The sequence below is a fragment of the Wolffia australiana genome, chromosome 18 (genome assembly GCF_029677425.1).
Source record: "Wolffia australiana isolate 7733 chromosome 18, ASM2967742v1".
Taxonomy (NCBI): domain Eukaryota; kingdom Viridiplantae; phylum Streptophyta; class Magnoliopsida; order Alismatales; family Araceae; genus Wolffia; species Wolffia australiana.
Genome location: NC_135852.1, coordinates 3022355 through 3044833, shown reverse-complemented (window position 1 = coordinate 3044833; position 22479 = coordinate 3022355). Strand labels below are relative to the sequence as shown.

At 40.5% G+C, this 22479-nt stretch overlaps 1 protein-coding gene across 3 annotated transcripts; it reads right to left on the bottom strand.

Moving 5' to 3' along the window:
* Window positions 1-13090: 13090 nt before the first annotated feature.
* LOC144715142 (CBS domain protein with a domain protein (DUF21)) lies at window positions 13091-21579 on the bottom strand. 3 transcript variants are annotated; one of them, XM_078590037.1, is made up of 13 exons: window positions 20922-21579; window positions 20511-20587; window positions 20356-20439; window positions 20104-20217; window positions 19043-19129; window positions 18784-18923; window positions 18615-18702; window positions 16230-16303; window positions 15840-15988; window positions 15523-15713; window positions 13864-13910; window positions 13596-13779; window positions 13091-13285 (listed from the first exon to the last, which is right to left on the bottom strand). In XM_078590037.1, exons 1-13 carry the CDS (start codon window positions 21076-21078, stop codon window positions 13244-13246), a joined length of 1434 nt encoding a protein of 477 aa, XP_078446163.1. In that variant the 5' UTR covers window positions 21079-21579; the 3' UTR covers window positions 13091-13243. The 3 variants fall into 3 exon arrangements, with proteins under 3 accessions (XP_078446163.1, XP_078446162.1, XP_078446164.1); XM_078590036.1 differs by having other exon boundaries at window positions 20918-21575; XM_078590038.1 differs by having other exon boundaries at window positions 13653-13779; window positions 20918-21573.
* Between the last annotated feature and the right edge of the window lie 900 nt (window positions 21580-22479).

Sequence of the window (22479 nt, the reverse complement as noted above, 5' to 3'; positions counted from 1 at the left end):
ATAGGCCCATGTAATAGTATTGTTAATGACTTCAATGGTATAATAACCTTTATGAGGCAGACATTTTTGAATAATCATATCACATATAGATAAATTAATCAAGGATTGATTTAATACAGCTGTTTGTTTAGTTGTATGGTCATGGGGTGCCAAGTTATACCTCATGCATTAGAAGATAAAATGAGTTTGACAACTCTCTCATAGAAAATTTAACATAATTGGCTTCCATTTATTTATAAACATTCATCCTGGTGAGACTCCCAAATGACTTACGGTATGCTTAACCATCTAACCCTGATAGATAATCCTGGTCAGTATTGATGGGTGAAAAAAGCATTGGATAATACTTGTCTAACATTTCCACTAACCAAACCAAGATTTTAACTACACCATCTTCATTGAGTCAATCTCTTCTCATCTCCTATAAGATCACATCTTGTCCACAAAATCACTTTCCTGGACTTATTAATGCATCTATGCTAGGAAGATTTGGAATTCCCTGATTATCTACTCGTAGTTTATAGTCCATAGATAAAGATCTTTGGTATGAGGCCTAAATACCACTTACTCAACCTGATTAACACTACGTATAATTCCGCTTAGGGATTCATACAGAAAAATTCAATAAAATCTTTTCCCAAAGAGCATCCACTGTTTGTCCTTAACGTCTTCATACTAATGTCTACCGAATGAGCCGTACTCATCATGTGAGCTGGACTATACAATGCTATACTTTACAGATATTTTGATGTACTTATGAATATGTTTAACATACAAATATTTAGAACACATTTGTAAGGACTAGCAATTACCATATTATGATCTTATCATAGTTAATTGGGTCATTGCATGTATTCATCAACTTTAGTTATAAGCATTACATGTATTATAGTAAATATATTATATTAAGGCAATATAAACAAGATGTGAAATGTGTATTTGGATAGGAAGCCACCTATATTTCCAACAATATCTTAACCTAATAGAGATTTCTCATCATCAAATATTTATTTTATTAACATTAACCGCCATACTTTAGTTGTACCAATTTGAAAGATTGTGAGAAGATTTGTATTTCAACTTTGAGTTGAGGTAAACATGTTTTGAGCACAATTTTTTCTTAGGTCAACTTAGTCAAACGTCAATCTAATTAAAGGTCAGCCTAGGTACATGACAATCTGATCATAGTTGAACCTAGTCAAAGGTCACCCAAGTCAAGATCAACCCAAGTTGATGTCAAACAATATCGAGGTCAAGCCAAGTTGATGTCAAACAAGGTTGAGGTATACCTAAGTTGATGGCAAACAAAGTTGAGGTCAACCCAAGTCAACATCAACAGCCACTCTAGGGTGTTAGGAAACCACCCCTAGTTAACTAAGTATTTTTTCCAATTTTTCACATCAATTAGATTATCTTGTTGAAGGCTTTCATTTATATCACTTAGGAGTTAGACACATATCATATTAGTACTTGACTCTTGGTGAGAAAGAGGATCTGTGTGGATCTAAAGTCTATGTAGTACAAGAGACATTACCTTCGTACAAGTATACAACAACACAGTATCTCGTTGAAGAGCTCATCCTGGGGGAGTTGGAATATTTGAAGGTAGAGGAGATCAAGACCATATTGGGTATTGAATACAAGAATGGTGAGTGGTAGATATTGCCATGGGGGCATTCTCTCAATCTTGAATGAAATTAGGCTGAAAACCCAAATGGTGTACAAATCAGGATTTCCTAGTGAGGAGCAAAGGCATGCATACTCAATACTAGTCTAAAGAATAATTATGTCATCAGATAAAGATAAAAGTACACGTGTACTATAAAATTGATTGGTGAGCAATATTTTTATTAATTATTAAAAAAACAATGTAGAGCACATAAAGAACAAGTGTGAAACTAATGCCCCCTTTTAGTTACATCACCAAAAAGCCAGAACTTTCAATTAGCATCAGATCTAGACTTGGAACAAATATCCTATTCAATCCATCGGTCGATCTAGGATGGGTGGAATTTTCAGCTGCTTCCCCCTACTTTCAACAACACTTTTTATGTCACGTCAAAGATTTGGATGAAATCTTATGCCATGGGAAAGAAGCACAATATTCATATCATGATGGTCCAAGGTGCAGACAGGGCCTAAGACAATTCACCAAGGAAGAAATATAATTCAATGTAAGGACCAAGTCTCCAATTGCCTCACATCCAAAGAAATATGGGACAAGTAAGAGACTACCCACTGTGGCACATAGCAGTAGAAGGATAGCCATGTGGGTATCCTTGTGATCGACTTTGAGTTGTTCAAACAGAACAATGGAGCGATAATGTGCAATCTTGAGGTAAAACTTAATGCATTTACAAATGTATTGGAGAATATGAGAGAAGCATTTTCAACCTCGAATAGAATAGAAAACTCTTTTATTCACTTTCAAGTGAGGGGAAGATCAACATAATATCTGTCAAGGAGGCTAAGAACCTGAATACCACTCCATTAGAAGAAATTGTAAGATCACTTCTCACACATGAAATGAGTGAGGTGAAAAAATGCAGGAAAAACCAAGGAAAATTCCATTGACCTTTAAGCCCATCAATCATCATCTGAGGGGATGATGAATTAGACGTCTGGAACATGTCAAAAGTTTGTTATGAATGCAAAAAAACAGGTCATTTATAAGGATGCATGATGAAGGGCTGAAGAAACTTTTGGAATTCATCTAAAGTTTATTATGAGGTCATGATTCCAGGTCTGTCAAAGTATAAATATCCAAGACTGAAAAAGAAAGACGAAAAAAAAAACTGAGAGAATGGGGAAGAAAACTTCCTAGAAGGCTGACAAGAAGAAAAATAATAGAGCATTGAAGGTAACATGAAGTGACAAAAGTTCAAGTGAAGAAAGCATATTGGAAGATGAAAGTAATGAAGACTGAAGTATGTGTTTAGTGGAATGTTCAAGTGGAGGTGAGATGCGTTGGCAAAATTTTCATCGACCAGGTACATTAACTCTCAATTGACATCTTATAAAAAAGTAATAGAAGGCATGAAAGAAGCACATACTCCACAAATATTGGGAGAACTTTGCTCTTGAATGAGCAAATGGAGAAGCTGAGTAGTTCTCAAAGGGTGTAAGAGAACCTGGTTAGTGATGAGCAGATTTGGAGGTTAGTACAGGAGAATACTAAATTAGGAAAGGAAAATATAATTCTTATGGAACAAGATGAATACAAAGATAAGCAAGGAGGAAAATAATTTGTTGAAAAGTTAGGCTTCATTGGTTCCTGAAGATAGTGTATCATATTTATTGTAGGCTCATCAAAACATTTGTTATGTCTGACATTGGGATGTTTCATTTCTTTCTAAAATATGAAATGCCACTCAACATATGTTAACTTTTTGTGCACATATTTGCTTTTTGAACATGGAAAATGAATGCTTGAAGATAGAAGAGAGTATGTTGTTGACAGTATTGGCCACTCATCACATGTCATTGATGGCATCATGCAGTCACTAGAGGAAGTACTAGACTAACCTCGATGCAAACCTCACGAAAGTGTGTGGCTCCTCCTAAAATGACTAATGAAGCAATCCCAAGACTCTAGTGTAATCATGGTCAGCTAGTATTTTAAAAGAGACAATGAAAATGACAATAGTGCTGAAGCAACGAACAATGCACCAAGCTTAGGAGAAGTTGGGCCATTCTCCTAGAAAAAGAAGGCACTTATTCGGGCAACTACCAAATGCCTCCTTGAAGGCCTCCTTTACATGGTTTCTACAGACTCCGTGATCAAGCCCCATATCCCAATTAGGTGTGGAGCCCTGCTTCCCCATACAATTGTCATATATTTATTAGGTGGTCGATAACGTATTTTGGAGCCCTTACAAATTCTCTACATCGATGGTTGCCTCGGTCTAAAGTCATGTCAGTCATTCCATCTTCCCAATAGGTAACTCATTCAACAAAGAAGATTGAAGTGGCAATAGATGCCTCTACGAATGAAACGCTTTCTGGCCGTGGTCCCACTTCTCTACATTCGAGTTTCATTTTACTCTCTTAGAAAATGCACTTCATCAGTTAATCTTTAAGAATTTAGAAATATATATTTATTCTATTTCCTCATTTATTCCATCCTTTTATTTCATTGTCTTAAAATTTTCAAATCTAGGCTCCAAAGTCTCCTTAATTTTTTTCATTCCACAAAATTCTATAAACATTAATAAATCAGGGGACTAAGGCATCCCGCCAGGAGACTAAGGCAGTGGCGCACAGTGAGCGCCTAGACAGCATGGGCACGTGGCACCCCCGTGTGTAGCGCCGGGCGCGCTGCGCTCGGCTTGCGGCGCCAAATGCAGCGACGTCACACAGACTGTGCGCGATAAGTGTCAGCACGGGTGCTGGTGGCGTGTGTGTAGGGAACAGCACATCCGAGACGTGACGCCTCGGACGTGATGGGACGGATGACGATGCATGACGAACTGTGACGTGACGAAATGTTCATCACATCACCGTCTCATCATGCATCTGAGGATTTTAAAAAATCCCATCATGTACCCGTCACACGTCCCTTCTTCCTCGTCCCCTCACATCACCGTCACCGTGACGCCCTCACCGTCACCGGTGATGGAAATAATAATATTTATTTAAATATGTTAACAAAACATAGTTGAAGTATAATATTATTTATTTTACTATGTTATTATTTATTTTTACTATCTAACTTCTACTTCTCTGCGTCGGCCACCGACTACCCACTTCGAACGGCCGGGCCACGCCACCCGCTCAGCTTCTTCTCGAACCGTCGGGCCACGCCGCTACCACTGCACCCGCCGCTGGGGCTGCCGTAGCCGCCGCCCCATCCGCCGCCCGCGAAGCACGGCGGGAAGCCGTTCCCACCGCTCAGCCCAGGAAGCCAAACCCGGGGTAGCTGCCGCCCGCACCGGCGCCTGGCTGGACAGCAGCGGTGCGAAGACGAGCGCCATCGCCGTGAGGAGAAGTGCGGTCCATCATCCGTGACAGACATTTTGTCACGTCATACGTCTGGGGTATCCCATCACCGTCACGTTACTATCACGTACAGTCATCACGCGTCACCTTCACTATCACGCCCCTTCCATTCTGTCACGTCACCATCACGTCATCCATCACGGTGACGTGTGACGTGACGGATGAGGTTTGACGATCTCTACGTGTGTGATCGCCATACCCATGGGCATGTGACGCCCAGCTTGGGGGCACATGTGTAGCGGTAGGGCTGGTGGGCACGCGCGCGCGGAGCGGCAGACCTCAAGATGCAATGGCGATGCTACCACGACGCAAGGCACCTCGTCTCGTTACTTCGGTATCATCCCTCGTCTTCCCCCGTGTAATGTTCATGACTATGATGTAACCTCTTATGATATCAATGTAATGACCCTATTCCTCGACGGGGCTGCGTCCCCTCCCTTTCCTCTAACCTCATCTATGCAAACTTAAGCTATTGCAAGAGACTTCCATTGCGAGAGATCAAGGCTGCTCAGTGTTCTGCTCCAAGCACTGAGGCTGGCATGCACCAGATTCGAGCATTTGTCCTCGCTCGGCATTTGACCGTATGACGATATGTTTAGGGCTGCACATATGAGCATATCAACACATCTCACTTGAGAATCCAAGAAATCACGAAATCCATGCCCAAGTGATTTGATCATTATGTTTTGAATGTCATTCTGATTGAGTTCTCGGTCTTCCATAACAAGAATTGCTTTAGTTCCACCGAAATCAGGGCCATAGAACCGAACTGTCTCCTCTACATCAAATGTCAATGAGTATCTAATTCAAAAAGTTTCAAAGTAATTTTTTATTGCACCACAACATTTGATTTGAGGATGCATTTATTTCACAAAAAAGTTGTCATTTTTTCATTGGACCACATCAACCTATACTTTTGGGATTCATTGCTCATAATTCAGCATTTTGACCTCACAGATTGCTAGGTCAAAAAGACGCCCCCAATGATTGGTCGCACACATCATTAGCTACATTATTTGCTAAAGTAACCATTACACAGAAGAATGGCATGTAATCCCAGATTTTTGCACAATTTCTAGACCCTTATTTCACAATTTGGAGGGCGGAGCACGCCAACCCACCGCCAGTTTAGGACTGCGCACGTTGACCGAACCCCCCTCCCCGGCTGCGGCGCCGCCCGCCGCCATCAGCGACTCTGTGTGACTCTCGCCTGCCCCCCCCCCCGCCCCCCCGGACCCAGCGCCTTAATCTCCCTCTCTCTCAATTTCGGTCTCTTTCACAATTTCTCTGTCTCAATTTCGGTTCTCTTTCTCAATTTCTCTCTATCTCTCTCTCAATTTTGATCTCTTTCTCAATTCCTCTCTCTCAATTTCGATCTCTTTCTCAATTTCTCCCTCTCAATTTCGGCCACTTTCTCAATTTCTCTCTATCTCGCTCTATTTTGGTCTCTTTCTCAGTTTCTCTCTATTTCGCTCTATTTTGGTCTCTTTCTCAATTTCTCCCTACTTCTCTCTATTTCAGTCTCTTTCACAATTTCTCTCTGCTTCGCTCTCTTTCTTTGTCTTTCTCAATTTCTCTCTATTTCACTCTCTTTCTCTCTCTTTCTCAATTTCTCTTAGGGTTGGGAAGTTCGTGTTTCGTCGTCTAAGGAATGATGTTTGACGAGGAACGAACAGAACAAAAATTGTGTTCTTGTTCATGTCCGGTTCGTTCGTGTTCGTTCTCAAACGAAAACGAACGAGACGGTGTCTGAAACTTTTAATTTTAATAAATGAAAAATAACAAAAATTGCTTTAACTGAATACTCTGGCAATGGTGTGATAAATGAAAATTTGTGAGGTAATTTCACGATTAAATGAAGTGGCCTCATATTATATAAGTATTTGAAAAGGAGAAATATTAAAAAAAAATTTAAATGCCAAGTTTGGGAAGGTTTATGTAGTTCTCTCTATATGTAAAATTGAATGTGAGAAGAATATATTTCAGAGCTCCACAGCTTATTTATTTAGCAATAGACTGTTATTTTTACTTTAAATATTATAAAATGTATTTTTTTCTCCTTAATTGAGCAGATTCATATCTTAATGAACTTTTTATTGAGGACAATCAGAAAAACATTGATCAGATACATACATTTGGCCCGCTGTCCATCAGCTTTTAGTCTATCAATATCAAATACCAAAGTTAAGGAGACACCAAATTTGAAATAAAATTGCTAGTTTAAATTTCATTACAAGAATATTAATAGTGTCAGTAATCTATTGCACTAAAATAAACATTATTTTTGAAAAATTTTAAGCTTCTGTATGGTTTTACCATTTTCAACATTAGGTACTTTTCTTTATTTTTAATCTTAAAATTGTTGTTTTTAAGCTTGGCATTAGTCACCGGATATTTATTTCAAAAAAATAATTAGTAGATGTGAAACCACAAGCATTAAGATATACTTAATGATTCAATCAGTACAAAGATTATTTGAGTTAAAACTATGGAACACGCGTTCGTTGGCTAAATTTCAAAGCTCAATTCAATTTGAAAACTAAATAGACTATTCTAGCAACTGAGTTTAAAAACATCAAAGGAGTCAAGAGGCAACGCGACTGACATTACGTTAGACAATAGTAATCATTGTTGGAGTGAAGTTGTGACGCTCTCAAAATGTGTTGTCATTCCATTGAGTGCTCACTACTTCTCTTCCATGTCTTGTAGGGTTGTGGGGCTCAAGCTTGAAGTCTGGTGGCATGAGAGAAAGAATATTTGTATGGATGCGCTTGGTACTTACGCCAATAAGTATGCCTCTGCATGGCTTGGACAGAATGGCTCTGCATGGCCTCTATTGGCATCGTATGTGTCTTTGATGCTGTCATCACCGTCTGATTCGGAGTTTGAGTTGAGGACAACAATAGTCGGGTCTCGGGGTTGCTTTGGTAGTCTTCGTTGGAGATGTCGTACACTCCGTCGGGGTGTACACCTTTGTTCGGCTCATGCTTCCTCCATCGTCTCGGCGTGGCCATCAATGTACCTGTTTTCCAAATTTTACATACAATGTTTGAGAGAAATGATGTTCCAAGGTAGTCAAAAAACGTTCAGAATAATTCTTTTTAAAACCAATGACATCCAAATGTCGTGTATACCAATTTTTTTAAAGCTACTTTAGATATTTATTCCGCACCTACCCCTTACGGTACCTAGTGACAAATTGAGAAGTAAACGACCAATGCGTTCATTTTTTGTACTACAAACAAATAAAAAATGCATGATAAAAATGACCTATACCTGGAATCCCTAGGCTACCATCCTTCCTCTACGTTTTCCTCGTCTGAATCCTCTTCCACTAATTAGACCTCTTCAGTCTTAGGTAATAACTCTGCTATGTTGCTTTCTGGATGTTGTTGCCTCAACCAACATTTTAGAGTCATCAATGCGGACGTGTTCTCCGCCAAAATTCGTGAATGTTTACATGTGTAAATTCCACGTCCAGTGGAGAAGAAGCATTCAACTGGTGCACTGGATGTGCAAACATGAAGAAAATCGCGTGCCAAAATGGAGAGCTTAGGGAATCTCTTGCAACCGTGGCCTTGCCACCATAGGAGAGTATCAGTCGACACATGAGACATTTGTAGGTAACTCTGTAACTCGTCATCCAGGGATGGAGTGACATATTCCTGTCATGGGAACACCTATGCAAGCCTCGTCTTGATGGACGGTATGTAGCTCTCATCCATCCCTGCTTCCTCGTCATAATTCATGCGTTGTTGTCGACTCACTCTGTCGCCTCCAATGGTTGTCGTCATCCCTCAAATTTAGGACTTCCTCCTCCCTAACGTCTTTCAGAAATCTTCGGACATATGCCAACAAGGTGTCACGATCTTCTAGAGCAATGGAGTCTAACTTGATATGTAGATCTACAGCTGATGCAACCAAGAAGGCAATATTTCCTCGAACGCGAGCCTCGTACTTAGACAGTTTTACTTGCATTGCTCTACATGTGATTTGGATGGAGACACGTTGTTCCACCGTGAGGATAACACCGTTTGGGGAAAGGCGTCCTTGGTTTATGGCATCAATATGTTCATGAAGGTGTTCATCAAGGACTTGGAGCAATGATAAAACTATTGCCACCGTCACACGTTTAGAGCTGCAAAAAATATTTGGCACTTCACAGAAAGGCTTTAAAAGTCGAGCAAAATGTGCAACCATTTGCCACGCATGGTCATCTACCACAAAGTTTTTTCTCCGCCGTGCTCTCAAGCTAAAAAATTGCCATCTTTTACAACACTTTTCTCTTTTGATATGCAACGTGCAACATTTCATGTGTGGAGTTCCATCTAGTCTTCACATCCAACATTAATTTTCTACTATTAGACATCTTTAATTGCGTACACAATTGGGCATAGCTCTTCCGTCTATCATTTGAAGAACGAATGGCTGCAACAATTTGAAGCACTCGTGTAACCAAATCTCCCAACGAGGCAGATCGCCCAACCCATCGCCTTCGTGCTTCTTCAGAATCCCTGTCCATAAGCACCGCTGCCTCGTCAGGTGTAAGTGGAGGTGAAATTCTCAGTTCCTTCAACCCATCCTGCACTACAAGGTTTATGTCATGCGCAATACAAGGCATGTGCCGATTTCGATCAAAGTTGGGGTTCATTTTTGTACTGCAGTAGTCAACAATGTAATCATCGATCTATTTTTACTTGCCTTGTCCGTCGTAATAGCAGTTACTTTCTTCCCAGGGCCAAAGTCGACCAACACCTCTAGGAGAAGTTGTGCGAGGTAACTCTCGCTATGTGGACCATCAATTTTCTTTACAGCCAAGACACATTCTTCAAGTCTCCATTCGTTTGTGACCCAATGCACAGTGATTCCCAATAAGATAATCATATTTTCACTTGTACATGCATCTACTGTTAGGCAAACACTTCTAACATTTGATAGTGAGCATACAAGCTTTTGCTTCTCTCACCCAAAGAAGGCCTTCACGTAGTCACGAATGGTCTTCGAGCATGGTATTCTAATCTTATGTTGTGCACAATAAATCAATACCTCTCTGAAACTTTTGTTGTCAACGATGGACCACGCTTGGTCAGTGAGACATATAAATCTGGTGAGCGTCTCCTTTGTTCTCTCAAATGTGATACCCAGTAAGAAGGCATTCTGCCCTATTAGTGAACCCAACATTCCAACAATAGATCGTTGACCTCCAGAACTTGGCTCCTCCTCTGATCCGGGGACTTGTTTACCTTTCAGCCGATCGTGCAGCTCCTTATGGCTTTTCTGCAAGTGCCTCCAAAATATAGTTGTCGTCCCGTCTTTGTTTCTCTCAATAGTTGTAATTATTGGAGGTTTTTCTCCTTGCACATAATACATTCATACTGGTTTAAGCCGAACTCTTCAAAATATTGCATAGTTGGGAACAATGGAGAGAAGGGAGCTGGAGGGAGAAGGAGCAGGGGGTCTCAGGGGGTGGGAGAAAGGGAGAATAGAGAGGGAGGAGTTGGGGACGATGGAGAGAAGGGGGAGAGGGGAGCTAGAATGAGAGGGATAAGGGGCATGCGGGGGTCTGACGGGGAGGGAGAATGGGAGAAAGGATAGTGATGAGTTGGGAACGATGGAGAGAAGGGAGCTGGAGGGAGAAGGAGCAGGGGGTCTAACGGGGGTGGGAGAAAGGGAGAATGGGGAGGGAGGAGTTGGGGACGATAGAGAGAAGGGGAGAACGGAACTGGAGGGAGAGGGAGAAGAGGCAGGTGGGGGTCTGACGGGGAGGGAGAATGGGAGAAAGGAGAGGGATGAGTTGGGAATGATGGAGAGAAGGGAGCTCGAAGGAGAAGGGAGCCGTCAAAGAGGGGGAATGGATGATCTTCGGGAGAGAGGGGGAAGGGGGAGGGGGGGGGGAGAGAACACGTGGCATGCATTGGGAAGTTAACATGTTTGCGAACCGTTCGTCTGTTCGCGAACCGTTCGTGAACATGTTTGTGTTCGTTCGTTCGTTCGCATCCGTGTTCGTGTTCGTTCGTTCGCATTTTCGCGAACGAACACATTTTTTCCCCCACCCTGATTTCTCTCTCTTTCCCTCTCTTTCTCAATTTCTCTATTTCGCTCTATTTCACTCTATTTCTCTCTATTTATCTCTCTTTCTCTCTCTCTCTTTCTCAATTTCTCTCTATTTCGCTCTATTTCGCTCTATTTCTCTCTATTTATCTCTCTTTCTCTCTCTCTTTCTCAATTTCTCTCTATTTTGCTCTATTTCTCTCTATTTATCTCTCTTTCTCAATTTCTCTCTATTTTGCTCTATTTCTCTCTATTTATCTCTCTTTCTCAATTTCTCTCTATTTTGCTCTATTTATCTCTCTTTCTCAATTTCTCTCTATTTATCTCTCTTTCTCAATTTCTTTCTATTTTCCTCTGTTTCTCTCTATTTGTCTATTTCGCTACAGCTCTCTCTATTTTGCTATCTTTCTCAATTTCCCTCTATTCCACTCTCTTTCTCAATTTCTCTCTCTTTCTCTCTCTATCACTCTATTTCTCTCTTTATCTCTATCTATTTCCCTCTTTATCTCTCTCTATTTCTCTCTTTATATGTCTCTATTTCTCTATCTCTTTATCTCCCTCTCTCTCTATCTCGTTCTCTTTCTCTCCCTCCCTCTCTCTCTCTCTTTCTCTCCCTCCCTCCCTCCCTCCTCTCTTTCTCTTTCTCTCCCTCCCTCTCGCTCTCTCTCACTCTCTCTCCCTCTCTCTTTTTCTCCTTTTCTCCCTCTCTCTCTCTAGCCGCTAACGGGCCTGGATCCGTGTCTAGTAGAGGTAATCAGATAAATGTTCACAAAATACATCAATGTAAATTTACGAATTTGCCATTTCTATTTATCACAGTAGAAGTTATAGTAAAGTTATTCACTTATATTTTAGAGTAATAATTGATCGATTCAAGAGGGTCTCCAAAGAGAATGGGACAACTTCACAGGTCAGCAACCACCTAAAATCTGATATTATGTAATATAATCTTACTGTGTGAATCCTCTACCCTTAGCCAATGAATGCCAATGAGTACACTAATTGTAAATGCCCAACACCTTTGAAAGTTTTCCATGTCGGATGAAGCCTCTAGGCCTATCTAATACAGATAAAGATATCGATTATCAATAATGATATCTAATGTTGATCCAAAATGATATCCGATAATGGACACAATATCTGTAACCACCCAATCGATATCTAATACCCTTATCTGTATCAGTCACATATTTTTCACAAGTATCATTATTCAATCCATCATGCAATTAAGATAAACAAGTGTCCAGGAAGTAAGGCATATAATGTCCAACTTATGGTATTACTGCCCAGGTGGATGAAAGGAAGAGGTTAGGATGCTGCAATAGGGTTAAAGTAAGTGATAGAGAAGTTAATTCAGAATGAACTGAGTGACCTGAGCTACGCGAAGGTTCTGCAAGATATCAAGGATCTAAAGTTTTGGCAACCTAAATTAGCATAGGCGACCTAAATATGTCCTCTAAACAGAGAAATATATCACTTGCTCATCCTAAATTTTTCCTTAAACTATTCACTCTACATCCAATCAGAGATAATTGTATGAAAACTAGAGTGCACCTTTATAACATACTAATTCAACATTCTACTTGGGTAAGCCGACAACCCTCGGGACGTATTAAGCCTTTTTGCACAGCAAAATGGATCGTATTTAATTTGTTGTCATTAAATCAGCCATTGCTAATTTTTGATATCGGATCACGCCAATTCCCAGATAGTCTAAGTGGCGTAACGATGATCTTAGTGATTGACCAAATCTATTTAACTAACATGCGGTTATCGTAGTTACCCTGTGATTTCTAAATACCTGCAAGTATAAATAAAACCTGTACTCATGGTCCAATTTGAGGGACTTTTATATGATATTACACACTCTCTCTCTCATCATCTCTATCTGAGATAAGAGAGAGAGAGAGTGATACTCAAATTGCTCTGCATGACGTCTCTATCATTATCAAAGTATCCAATCTTGTGCTAACATAATATCTTCAGCTGAAGTGATTTTGGTATGGTCATCTAGAGGAGCAAGAAGAACCATCGGGTGAGGTAATCAACTTGCATCTATAGTCATGACCAACTTGAACAACAACCTTATGATTACTATTCAAAGAATTTAGACATGGCCAGGCAAAATTACATTTATTTTTTTACATTAAATAGGCAATAACTCCATTCGGTGCAGTGGGCAAGCACAAAAGTGCTATAGACACTCACTTTGCTCTTCTGACGAGATTTTCAGAGCCTGGAAAGATGGGAACGTTTAATATAAAACAAACCAAACTGAACGAAGAGCAACATGTACACAGAATTAATCTATTGAGCTTGCAGCTAGTTTGATCGTAAGTTAAAACATATCCTGTTGACTTATAAATAATTTATTGCGCTTGGAATTTCTTGAAAAAAGGTGAAACATACGTGAAATTCACATAACCACCAAGAAAATGAAAATTCATGATTAAGTGATCTATCACAAACTAAAAAAAATTCAAATATGGATACAAAAAAGAAAGAATTGAAGCTCATTAAAAAAAAGTCAAGATATCAGGACATACATGATGCGAGTGTATGTGATCAACAGCTGTATGAAGAACTCGAGCTGGAGAGCTTACAGAAACGCTATGCTGATGAATAGACAGCGGAGAGGCGGTTGGATTTGTCCTATGAGGGGGAGTGGAGGTGGTTGCCGAAGGAGATTTTGGGGAAGCATTCCTTGGGGGCAACATATTTATTCTGATCCTGAAAAAATATTTTCAACGACATTAAAACATTTAAACATTTATTCTGAACGGAATGATGTAGTAATAACATTGATTTACGGACCTATTATGCACGTACACATACTCGTCCGTTTCGTCCAAAATCTCCTCCTTCGGGTGGTCACTCAAGGTATCAGTAAAAGAAATAAAAGAATAATTTCATAGGAGAAGCAAGAGACGAAAAAGAATAAGCAAAAATGATATATATCCTTTTTAAGATCAACAGGCTAATCACCTAGCAGGGAAATTTCATCTAGAATGTTACCGAAGAGATCAAAACGTAATAACATAATGCTTGGTGGAAATTTATTCTATAATATGTTACTCTGTTCACCAACCCATAATGCGTAGCCTATTCTAAGTCCTCCATCATAAATAAATGCAAACTCATGTTGATTATTGAGAAAGACCATGAATGAAGCAACCCAAAGATACAGTGCGTAAATATGAAGTAAACGCATCATGAGCTATATCAAATGTCAGAATATTTGTAAAATTTAATAACCATGAGCTTAATAATTTATAAGCAATTCTTTCAAATTTTCCTTTGAATTGAAAAGTCAAACAGTAAATATTGATGAAATCAGATGTTAAACTTTAAGATGTCAACAATGGCTTGTCACGATATGAGATTTTTACTGATCAATTTTAAACTTAGGAGAACCAGTCATTCAGCAGGAATGAAAAAATAAATTGCTTTGGTTATTTCACAGGAAAACTAGCAACTGGACCACATCCTTCAGTGAAAAAGAGGAACAAGAAAATCAAGAAACCCGTCTGAGAAAAGCATTGTCTCCCTCTGTTATTAAAATTAATTAATTTCTTCCAGTAGTTCTGATAAGGCCCTTCACAGGACTTATCACATGAAGAAGAAGCGAAGGAGCAGGCAACCAGGTGTGTCCTATGTCGCACGTGAAAGTTTAAATTAGCTCAGGGTTGGCCAGAGATCGAGCCTATAACTAATTCAGAGTAGGAGCAAGAATGGTACTTCAATAAGGGCTGGAGCTGAGAGATCCTCTCAACCACAAGCGGAATAGTTATAGGATCCTCGATCCAGGCTCCTATTGAAGGGGAGTAGAGGGCAAGGAGAGGCGGAAGTTCCCAGGGTAAAGAGGAGAAAAGGGAATGATCTGAGGAGAGGACGAACTGATGAGGCAGAGATCGACTGGGGACGAGCCACCTGAAGACGCGGTGGGGTAGAGATGATCATGAGGGACGGGGATAACATTGAGGGAGAGAGGGACCATTGACATGGAGAGGAGAGACAGTGCACATTACTTAATTCTTGCTGGCAGCCCTCCTAAAGGGAGGGCATCCCTATCTAAAGGAAATACATAATGACCAAATAATTGAAATGCCCTTCTGGGCTAACATGAAGAGACTAAGCCCAGATAGGTTGAGGATCCTATCAGATAGCTGATCTGGTTTATTCTGCCTCACTTCTTTTCTGTCTCCTTTCTTTTGCCCAGTCTCTCTCGTTCCAGGCCGTTGTTGGCTTCCAAACATTGTTCATGATTCTCTCTTTCCAATATTGATTCTTGGGCTGGTTCAACAGCATTTACAGTCCAACCAAGACCTCTCGATTAGGATCATTACGAATTCACCATTCGTTAACTACCAACTTATGTCTATAGTTAAGGGATTTCAGTTCTCCATATGTATTATAAACATTTAGACCAATAGCTACAATTTAAAATCAGATTCAAAGTTTTGGGGTTCTCACCTGAAGCAACTCCTCCATGACATCTTCCATTGTTATGATACCAACAACTTCCTCATCAGGAGAATAACTTGGAAGTGAATCCAAATCTGCTAGAATATTCTGCTGCCTCGGTCTCTCCAATTTCTTCAGCTGACTTTGATTATCTCCAACTTGGTCCACATTTATTACCTTAGGACTGCAAAGCGCCTCCCCTGAAAGCTAGCTATTAGCCCATTTGCTCTATGCATCACATTTATCATGGAATGAAACTGTGATGCGTAGCATAAGTTAATTTCAAGAATTGAAACTGAATTGATATGAAATATCCGAGGAGATACCGTCAGTCCGCTTCTGATCAGACCTGGTTCTGTTGGTTCTATCTACTGATGTGCTCACTTCCCTTGTCTTTTTTACAACCACAGCCATGTGACTATGACCTTTTTGAAATTCATTTAGAATATCATAGAGTGGAAGATCATCTGCAACTCTGGAACACAAAAAAACCTTAAAAGCCTATTAAATCACAACAGTCAACATAAAAAATTAAAACGATGGTAGACACCAAAAAAACTGCTGCAACAGGCCACATAGCAGTTTAAAACAGAGGCAATGATGATACTACTGATAAGACCCCTTCCACTGTATCCTCAAAAGGAATTCAACTCATTTGACTGAAACAGTTTGTCGTGTGACAATACAATAGAATACTAAAATGTTGGGTGACATACCTTGGAATTTTCCTAATTGTAACATCTCTCACAGGTACTTCATCTTCAGGTCTGCAAGTGATAAGGTTCTTTACCTGCAAAAATGCTCTTTTAGGTAGATCACTGATTGAATCACAGTTGTTTACACAAGATTAGGATTATTGAAAACCGAAAATGTATAAGTTATCCAAAAGATTGCCATTGGACGGGAAATCAAATATAGGAAATGTTAATGACACTAGCCGTTAAGCAATTGTATTGGACTATATGTGTCTCGGCCTGATAAGCCTTGTATTTAGTCTTCGATCTAAATGAGAAAGATATAGGCGTATATTTTTATTTCTTGTTCTTACTCCGCGTTTCTTCTCCCCAGTGGGAGATCCAACCTAGAAATATTCTATGCTGACAGAAAATAATAAATTGGCACTTCAACGAACATTGCACAAAGTTTTATTAATGGCCATCAGACATGGAGAAGTATTTCTTTAGCACATACCAAAGTAACATACAAATTATGTATGGGTCTTTCTAGAGAAGAGAAACATAAAAATATATCTTTAGCTCGGTTTTCCACTGATCCAATCCCGACCTCGTAGTAGTGTCAATTGGTGTATTATGTTTGCATTTCCTTTCAAATAGGATGGCCCTCCCTTTAGATGTTTTGCACTCGCTCTCACAGAGAATCATAGAGAAAAAGAAAAATATCAAAAGAAGCACCAAAACTCAAAAACGAAGGTCCTTCTAAGGACTTTTTAGAATGCCAAGAGGAGATGCCATCACACACATGTGGCCTAACTAGCACATGAGCTTGTTGAATGAAGACTAGGAAAGGTTGAGGGGCATTTGGCATTTTTCAAGCTCTGAAGCAGTTTCTGCCAGCTGGAACTCAGAGATTCTCGACATAATTGAGTATTCAGGGTTCTTTAGATTCTTAGCATCCAGGTTCTCACAAGGGAGTGCCTCCTTCTACAACTTCCCCAAAATATTGATGTCCAAGTTACTCAGAATCTCTATACCTAAATTTTGCTCATGTTCCGGTCTATACTCTGGGTAAATAATCTGGGTCTGGACGAATGTAGGCCTAGATGGGAGGGTGCATAACACTGCTTCCCCCATAAATAATAACCTTGCAGCCAAACCAGGCCTCGACGTGCTCTAGTGGAGGCCTGTTTGGCAGCCTTACTAAGAATTCCACCCCCTCAGAAAGGACCAAAATCTGAAGCTCCTTCCAGCGGTTTCCTGGAAGTATTTTCATCACAAGAAAGCATAAGCCTAAAGCCCTACAATCTTGGAGCTGGCCAAGGGAGAAGATGATCTTCCACTAGAGCTGATCATGTTGGTTGCCAAGAAGGTGCTAGAAAGATCCTAAGCCACTAGGCTTATGATATTCTTGAGACGAAAAAATACTTTCAGGACACCCAATGGAGTTGACAGTCTATGCAAATGTGCCACCACCTGCTTGGGTATAGCCATGTCAGGCCGCAAGAAGTGGAGGAGTTGTAGCAATGCCATATGGTTCAACAGAGAGGTGACTTCCGGCGACATCACATCACCTGCGGATCATGGGAAATTTGGTCAAAGTCGCCCATCAAGGAGGAAAATGATGGGGACGCCTCATGCTGTGTATTCGCCATGGTGGCAAAGGGCAATAGCACCCATCGCTGACAGCAGATAAGAGCGATGGTAGAAGGTGAGGCTGCCTGGTGAAGTTTCTGATATCAGCATTGTATACTCACGCCCGGAGAGAATCAAAGAGGGGAAGAAAAATATCAAAATAAGCACCAAACTCAAGAACAAAGATCTGGTCTTGCCACTCACAAGGGAAGTGCCTCCCTCTGCAGATGGCAGCCAAGAATTGAGTCAAGAAGGCAGCACTCACATTGCCTTTTCTCCCTTCTTCCCCCTACGATTCCCGATCCCATCCCTCTCTAGATTTGCAACATCTCTCTCTAGATTGATATCCATTGCATTATTATTGAATATACCTCATCTCCATTGCTCTCTGTTAAGAGATCCATATCCATTGCATTATTATTGAATCAAATACGATTTTACAACACATACAAACCACATACCACCATATGATTTGCAACATCTCTTTGGGACAAATTTTCAAGAAAACAGTGAATAGATTATTTTGAAACCAGTCACATTGGAGGATTCAATTCAGAAAGGCAGAAGACCTCCATTGAACATTCTGTCTTCTGTAAAGGCTCCCGGCTATTATTCAATTATCAAGAGTCCAAACTTTTGCATCTATGGTTCCGGTAAGAGAATATTGTAATTCTATTTATCCAGTTCTATCATTAAAAAACAATATATTTATAATACCCCTTGGATGCAAGACGATAAGAAAATGACCCCAAAACAGAGAGGACCGTCAACTAAGAAACAATACAAACTCACCAAAATTAGTCCAATAATATTGGTAGGTTCACCAGAGTAAATGGGCAAACGGCTATGCCCCTTCATCATTATCAAACTCATTGTACTCCTGAAAGATGGTAGGATATTATCCAGTGAACAGGTCTAATAAGCGAGCACAGAAAAAAAGGATAAGCAATAAATGACACACATGTCTAGCCTAGAATTGATATCAAGTGAAAATATTTTCGATATCGGAGTCATCGCATCTTTTGCAGTCTTCTGGGTCATGTCCAAAGCTCCAGCAATAATAGTAGTTTCATCATGGGTAAGTTCTCCACCTTTTCCTGCCTGGGAGAAGAGAAAAAACTTCCCATCAACTCCAGTACGAATTTTTTTTTTCCAAAGTCAGTGATCCCTCCAGAGTATTGGGAAACACAAAATCTGGAAAGGAAAAGAGAGAAGTTGACCTCATTCCCGTGCATTCCAACTAATATCTTCAGCTCAGCCCTTCGTAGAAGAGCGAAATGGCCCTTTCCTAGAACCCAGTCCAAAATCTGCCCAAGTCACAGAAGAAATAAAATACAACATTAACAATCTGGCAATAAATAAAATGATCTGAGGTAGGAGTTTCTGAAATGTATTTCTCTAAAAAACTAAATATGAATATAAAGATGAAGTTTTACTCCAGTGATTTTTGAAAATGAAAGGTTAGCTCTCCTTGAAGGGGATGAAAATAGTGTCAGTTCTACTGGAGCAGAACCAACCAGACGCCAGCCTCCTCGCTTTAGGGTTTAGAAACTTAATAACATATTTTTTACTAAGAGTCTGGGGTTTAAATACCAGTAAGAGTTAATAGTGGAAGAGACAATTGAGATCGGCAATCGAGATCAGCAGTAGAGAAAGAGAAAGGAACATTTGAGCAATGGCTATGATACCATTTCAGTTCTGATGGAACAGAACAGACCAGCCATCAGCCCCCATTCATAAAATACCCAAAAGAAACAAGGGCAGGCCTGGGCTTGGGAGCGCGTTTAAGTGACTTAACTCACATGTGCGTGAATAAGTCCAGACTCAGGAAAACATACAAATAAAATATGAAAAGAGTACCTTTTCAAGTGATGACAACTCAATCTATGCTAAACAGATTCCCAAGATGAAGTCATTGTCGTCATCACTATGGAGGAAAACAAAATACGAGGGCAATGACAATAGTGATTAAAGGATGAATTTATTCTATTACTCCAAATGTGACTCTCTCTATCTTGTCTTTTTCAAGTGATTACAACTCATCATTCATCTGTTGCAGAAAGATGATGACATCATGAGTCTGTGATCATCATTATCATTCATATAGAGATAGATAACGACAAAGAGTTTGTCTTCTGTATCGTAGCTGCAGACAACGATGATGACTATGAAGTTGGTGTATATGACAATCAATCAAGCAAGATTTTCCATGAAATTTAAAGACAATAAAATAAGAAGTTCTCCTGCTAGTAAAGATAAGAACGAGGGAGAATTACACCACCTTACTGATAGGGTAAGCTATTGGAAAGAAAACCAGCAAGAGAATCCTAACAACACCAGACATCTTGGCTCCGACACGCAACCCGTACCGTGAACATACCGCTTGAGGGATGATCTAGAAATTAAGCCAGAAAACATCACGAATCACAGAATAATTAAATGCAAGAAACGTCACGAAGCTCTTATTTGAATAAGCTAACAGCTTGAAATGAAGAGGAATTAAGAGGAAGATGGAGTGTTCCCGAGTTTATACCTCCCCAAATGCAAGAATTAACGTCACGGATATCAAAATAGCTGCCCACGCAGGGACCAACGCATCAAGAAAGATGGGAAGTGCCTGCAATCGAAGTTTAAAATATAGATTTTGAAATGAAATCGACAAGAAACTGATGATAAGCGATGAGCAACCTCCATTGCAACGGCGTTTCCGATGAGAAGGGTGCAGAGAAGCAAGTGCTGGTTCTTCACCACGGGTAAAATCTTGGCTGCGAGTTGTAAACGGTAAAATCAAAATTTCACCCATGAATCCCTATACTCATACTCATTTCAGCTCGAAAAAAAGGTAAGCTTCGTGATTAGATATGATCCAAATGGTTCGTTCTAGAAAGACAGACGATTTAAACACGAATAAGTATTTAACAAATTTGTTTCTATCCAACGGAGAGCTATGGGAATGAAATAACAAAGAACTTGCACAGAAAGCGATGGGTTTTTCCAGATGAAATGAAAACTTTGATCTTGTTTAAAGATTAAAAATTCCTCATCTTTGAAAATAAATAGCAATGAAAAACGGAGGAGGAATTGAATAAGAAGACCGGCGTTGGCGCGAGCTTGGGGCTGGCCGGCCTTGGAAAGAACTTCGAGATCGACGAGGCTGAGCGACATGAGTCCGAGAGTGAGGCCCGACATGAGACCAGCGAACATCACCAATCCGATGCATATCATTAGATAAACCCAAAACGTTGGCTGGCAACATGCGTGCTCTCTTCCTCCCATTTCTCTCTCTCTCTCTCTCTCTCTCTCTCTCTCTCTCTCTCTCTCTCTCTCTCTCTCTCTCTCTCTCTCCCTCTCTCTCTCTCTTTTCTTTCTCTCGTTCTCTCGTTCTCTCGTTCTCTCTCTCTCTCTCTCTCTCTCTGGAGCACCAGCTACTCCGACGTAGCGCCTCCAAGCGACCACCCGCGAAACAAAAGAAACAAAACGACTCTACTTCTCTATCTCTCTTTCTCTCTCTTCCCCACTTTCTCTTTCCCTCTCTCTCTATCTCTCTCTAACTCTCTCTCTCTTCCGGTCCCGTCTAAGGCTCTAAGCTCTCTCTCTCTCTCTCTTCCCCCTCTCTTTCTCTCTCTCTCCCTCTATCTATTTCTCTCCAACTCCCTCTCTCTTCCGGTCCCCTCTTCAGCTCTCTCTCTCATCCGGTCTCTCTCTCTTCCAGTCCCGTCCTCCCGTGTTAAGCTCTCTTTCTGTCTCTCTCCATCTCTATCTCTTTCTCCCTGTCCCGTCTCGTGCTCTCTCTCTCTCTCTCCGTGTGTTCTGTCTATATCTATACTTCTCTCCCGGTCTCTCTGGCTTTCTCTCTCTCTTGAAGATATACCCATCACCCAAAACGTAACGTAGACTGAAAACATGTGTGCTCTCTCCCTGCCTTCTCTCTTTCTCTCTCTAAAACTGCTTATTGGTACAAGCCGCTGAACCCCGGCTTCTTCTTACTCTACCACCCACCCAGAAGAACACCGCCAAAACGCACAGAAGTTAACATTCTTTGTAATCTCTCTCCTCTTTCTCTCTCTTTGCCTTGGAGTCGGATTGAGAACCAAAACGCACCAAACCGTACTATCTTTTGTAGTCTCTCTCCTCTTTCTCTCTCTTCACCTTGGTGTCGTCAGACTGAGAACCAATACGCACCAAACGGTACTATCTTTTGTAGTCTCTCTCCTCGTTCTCTCTCTTCATCTTGGCGTAGTCATTGAGAACCAAAACGCACCAAAGTTAACATCTTTTGTAATCTCTCTCCTCTTTCTCTCTCTTCACCCTGGCGTAACAAGATTGAGACCCAAAACACACCAAAGTTAACATCTTTTGTAATCTCTCTCCTCTTTCTCTCTCTTCATCTTGGCGTAAAAAGATTGAGAACCAAAACGCACCAAAGTTAACATCTCTTGTATTCTCTCTCCTCTTTCTCTCTCTTCAACTGGGCATCGTCAGATTAAGGACCAAAACGCACCAAAGTTAACATCTTTTGTAATCTCTCTCCTCTTTCTCTCTCTTCCCCTGGGCATCGTCAGATTAAGGACCAAAACGCACCAAAGTGAACATCTCTTGTATTCTCTCTCCTCTTTCTCTCTCTTCACCTGGGCATCGTCAGATTAAGGACCAAAAC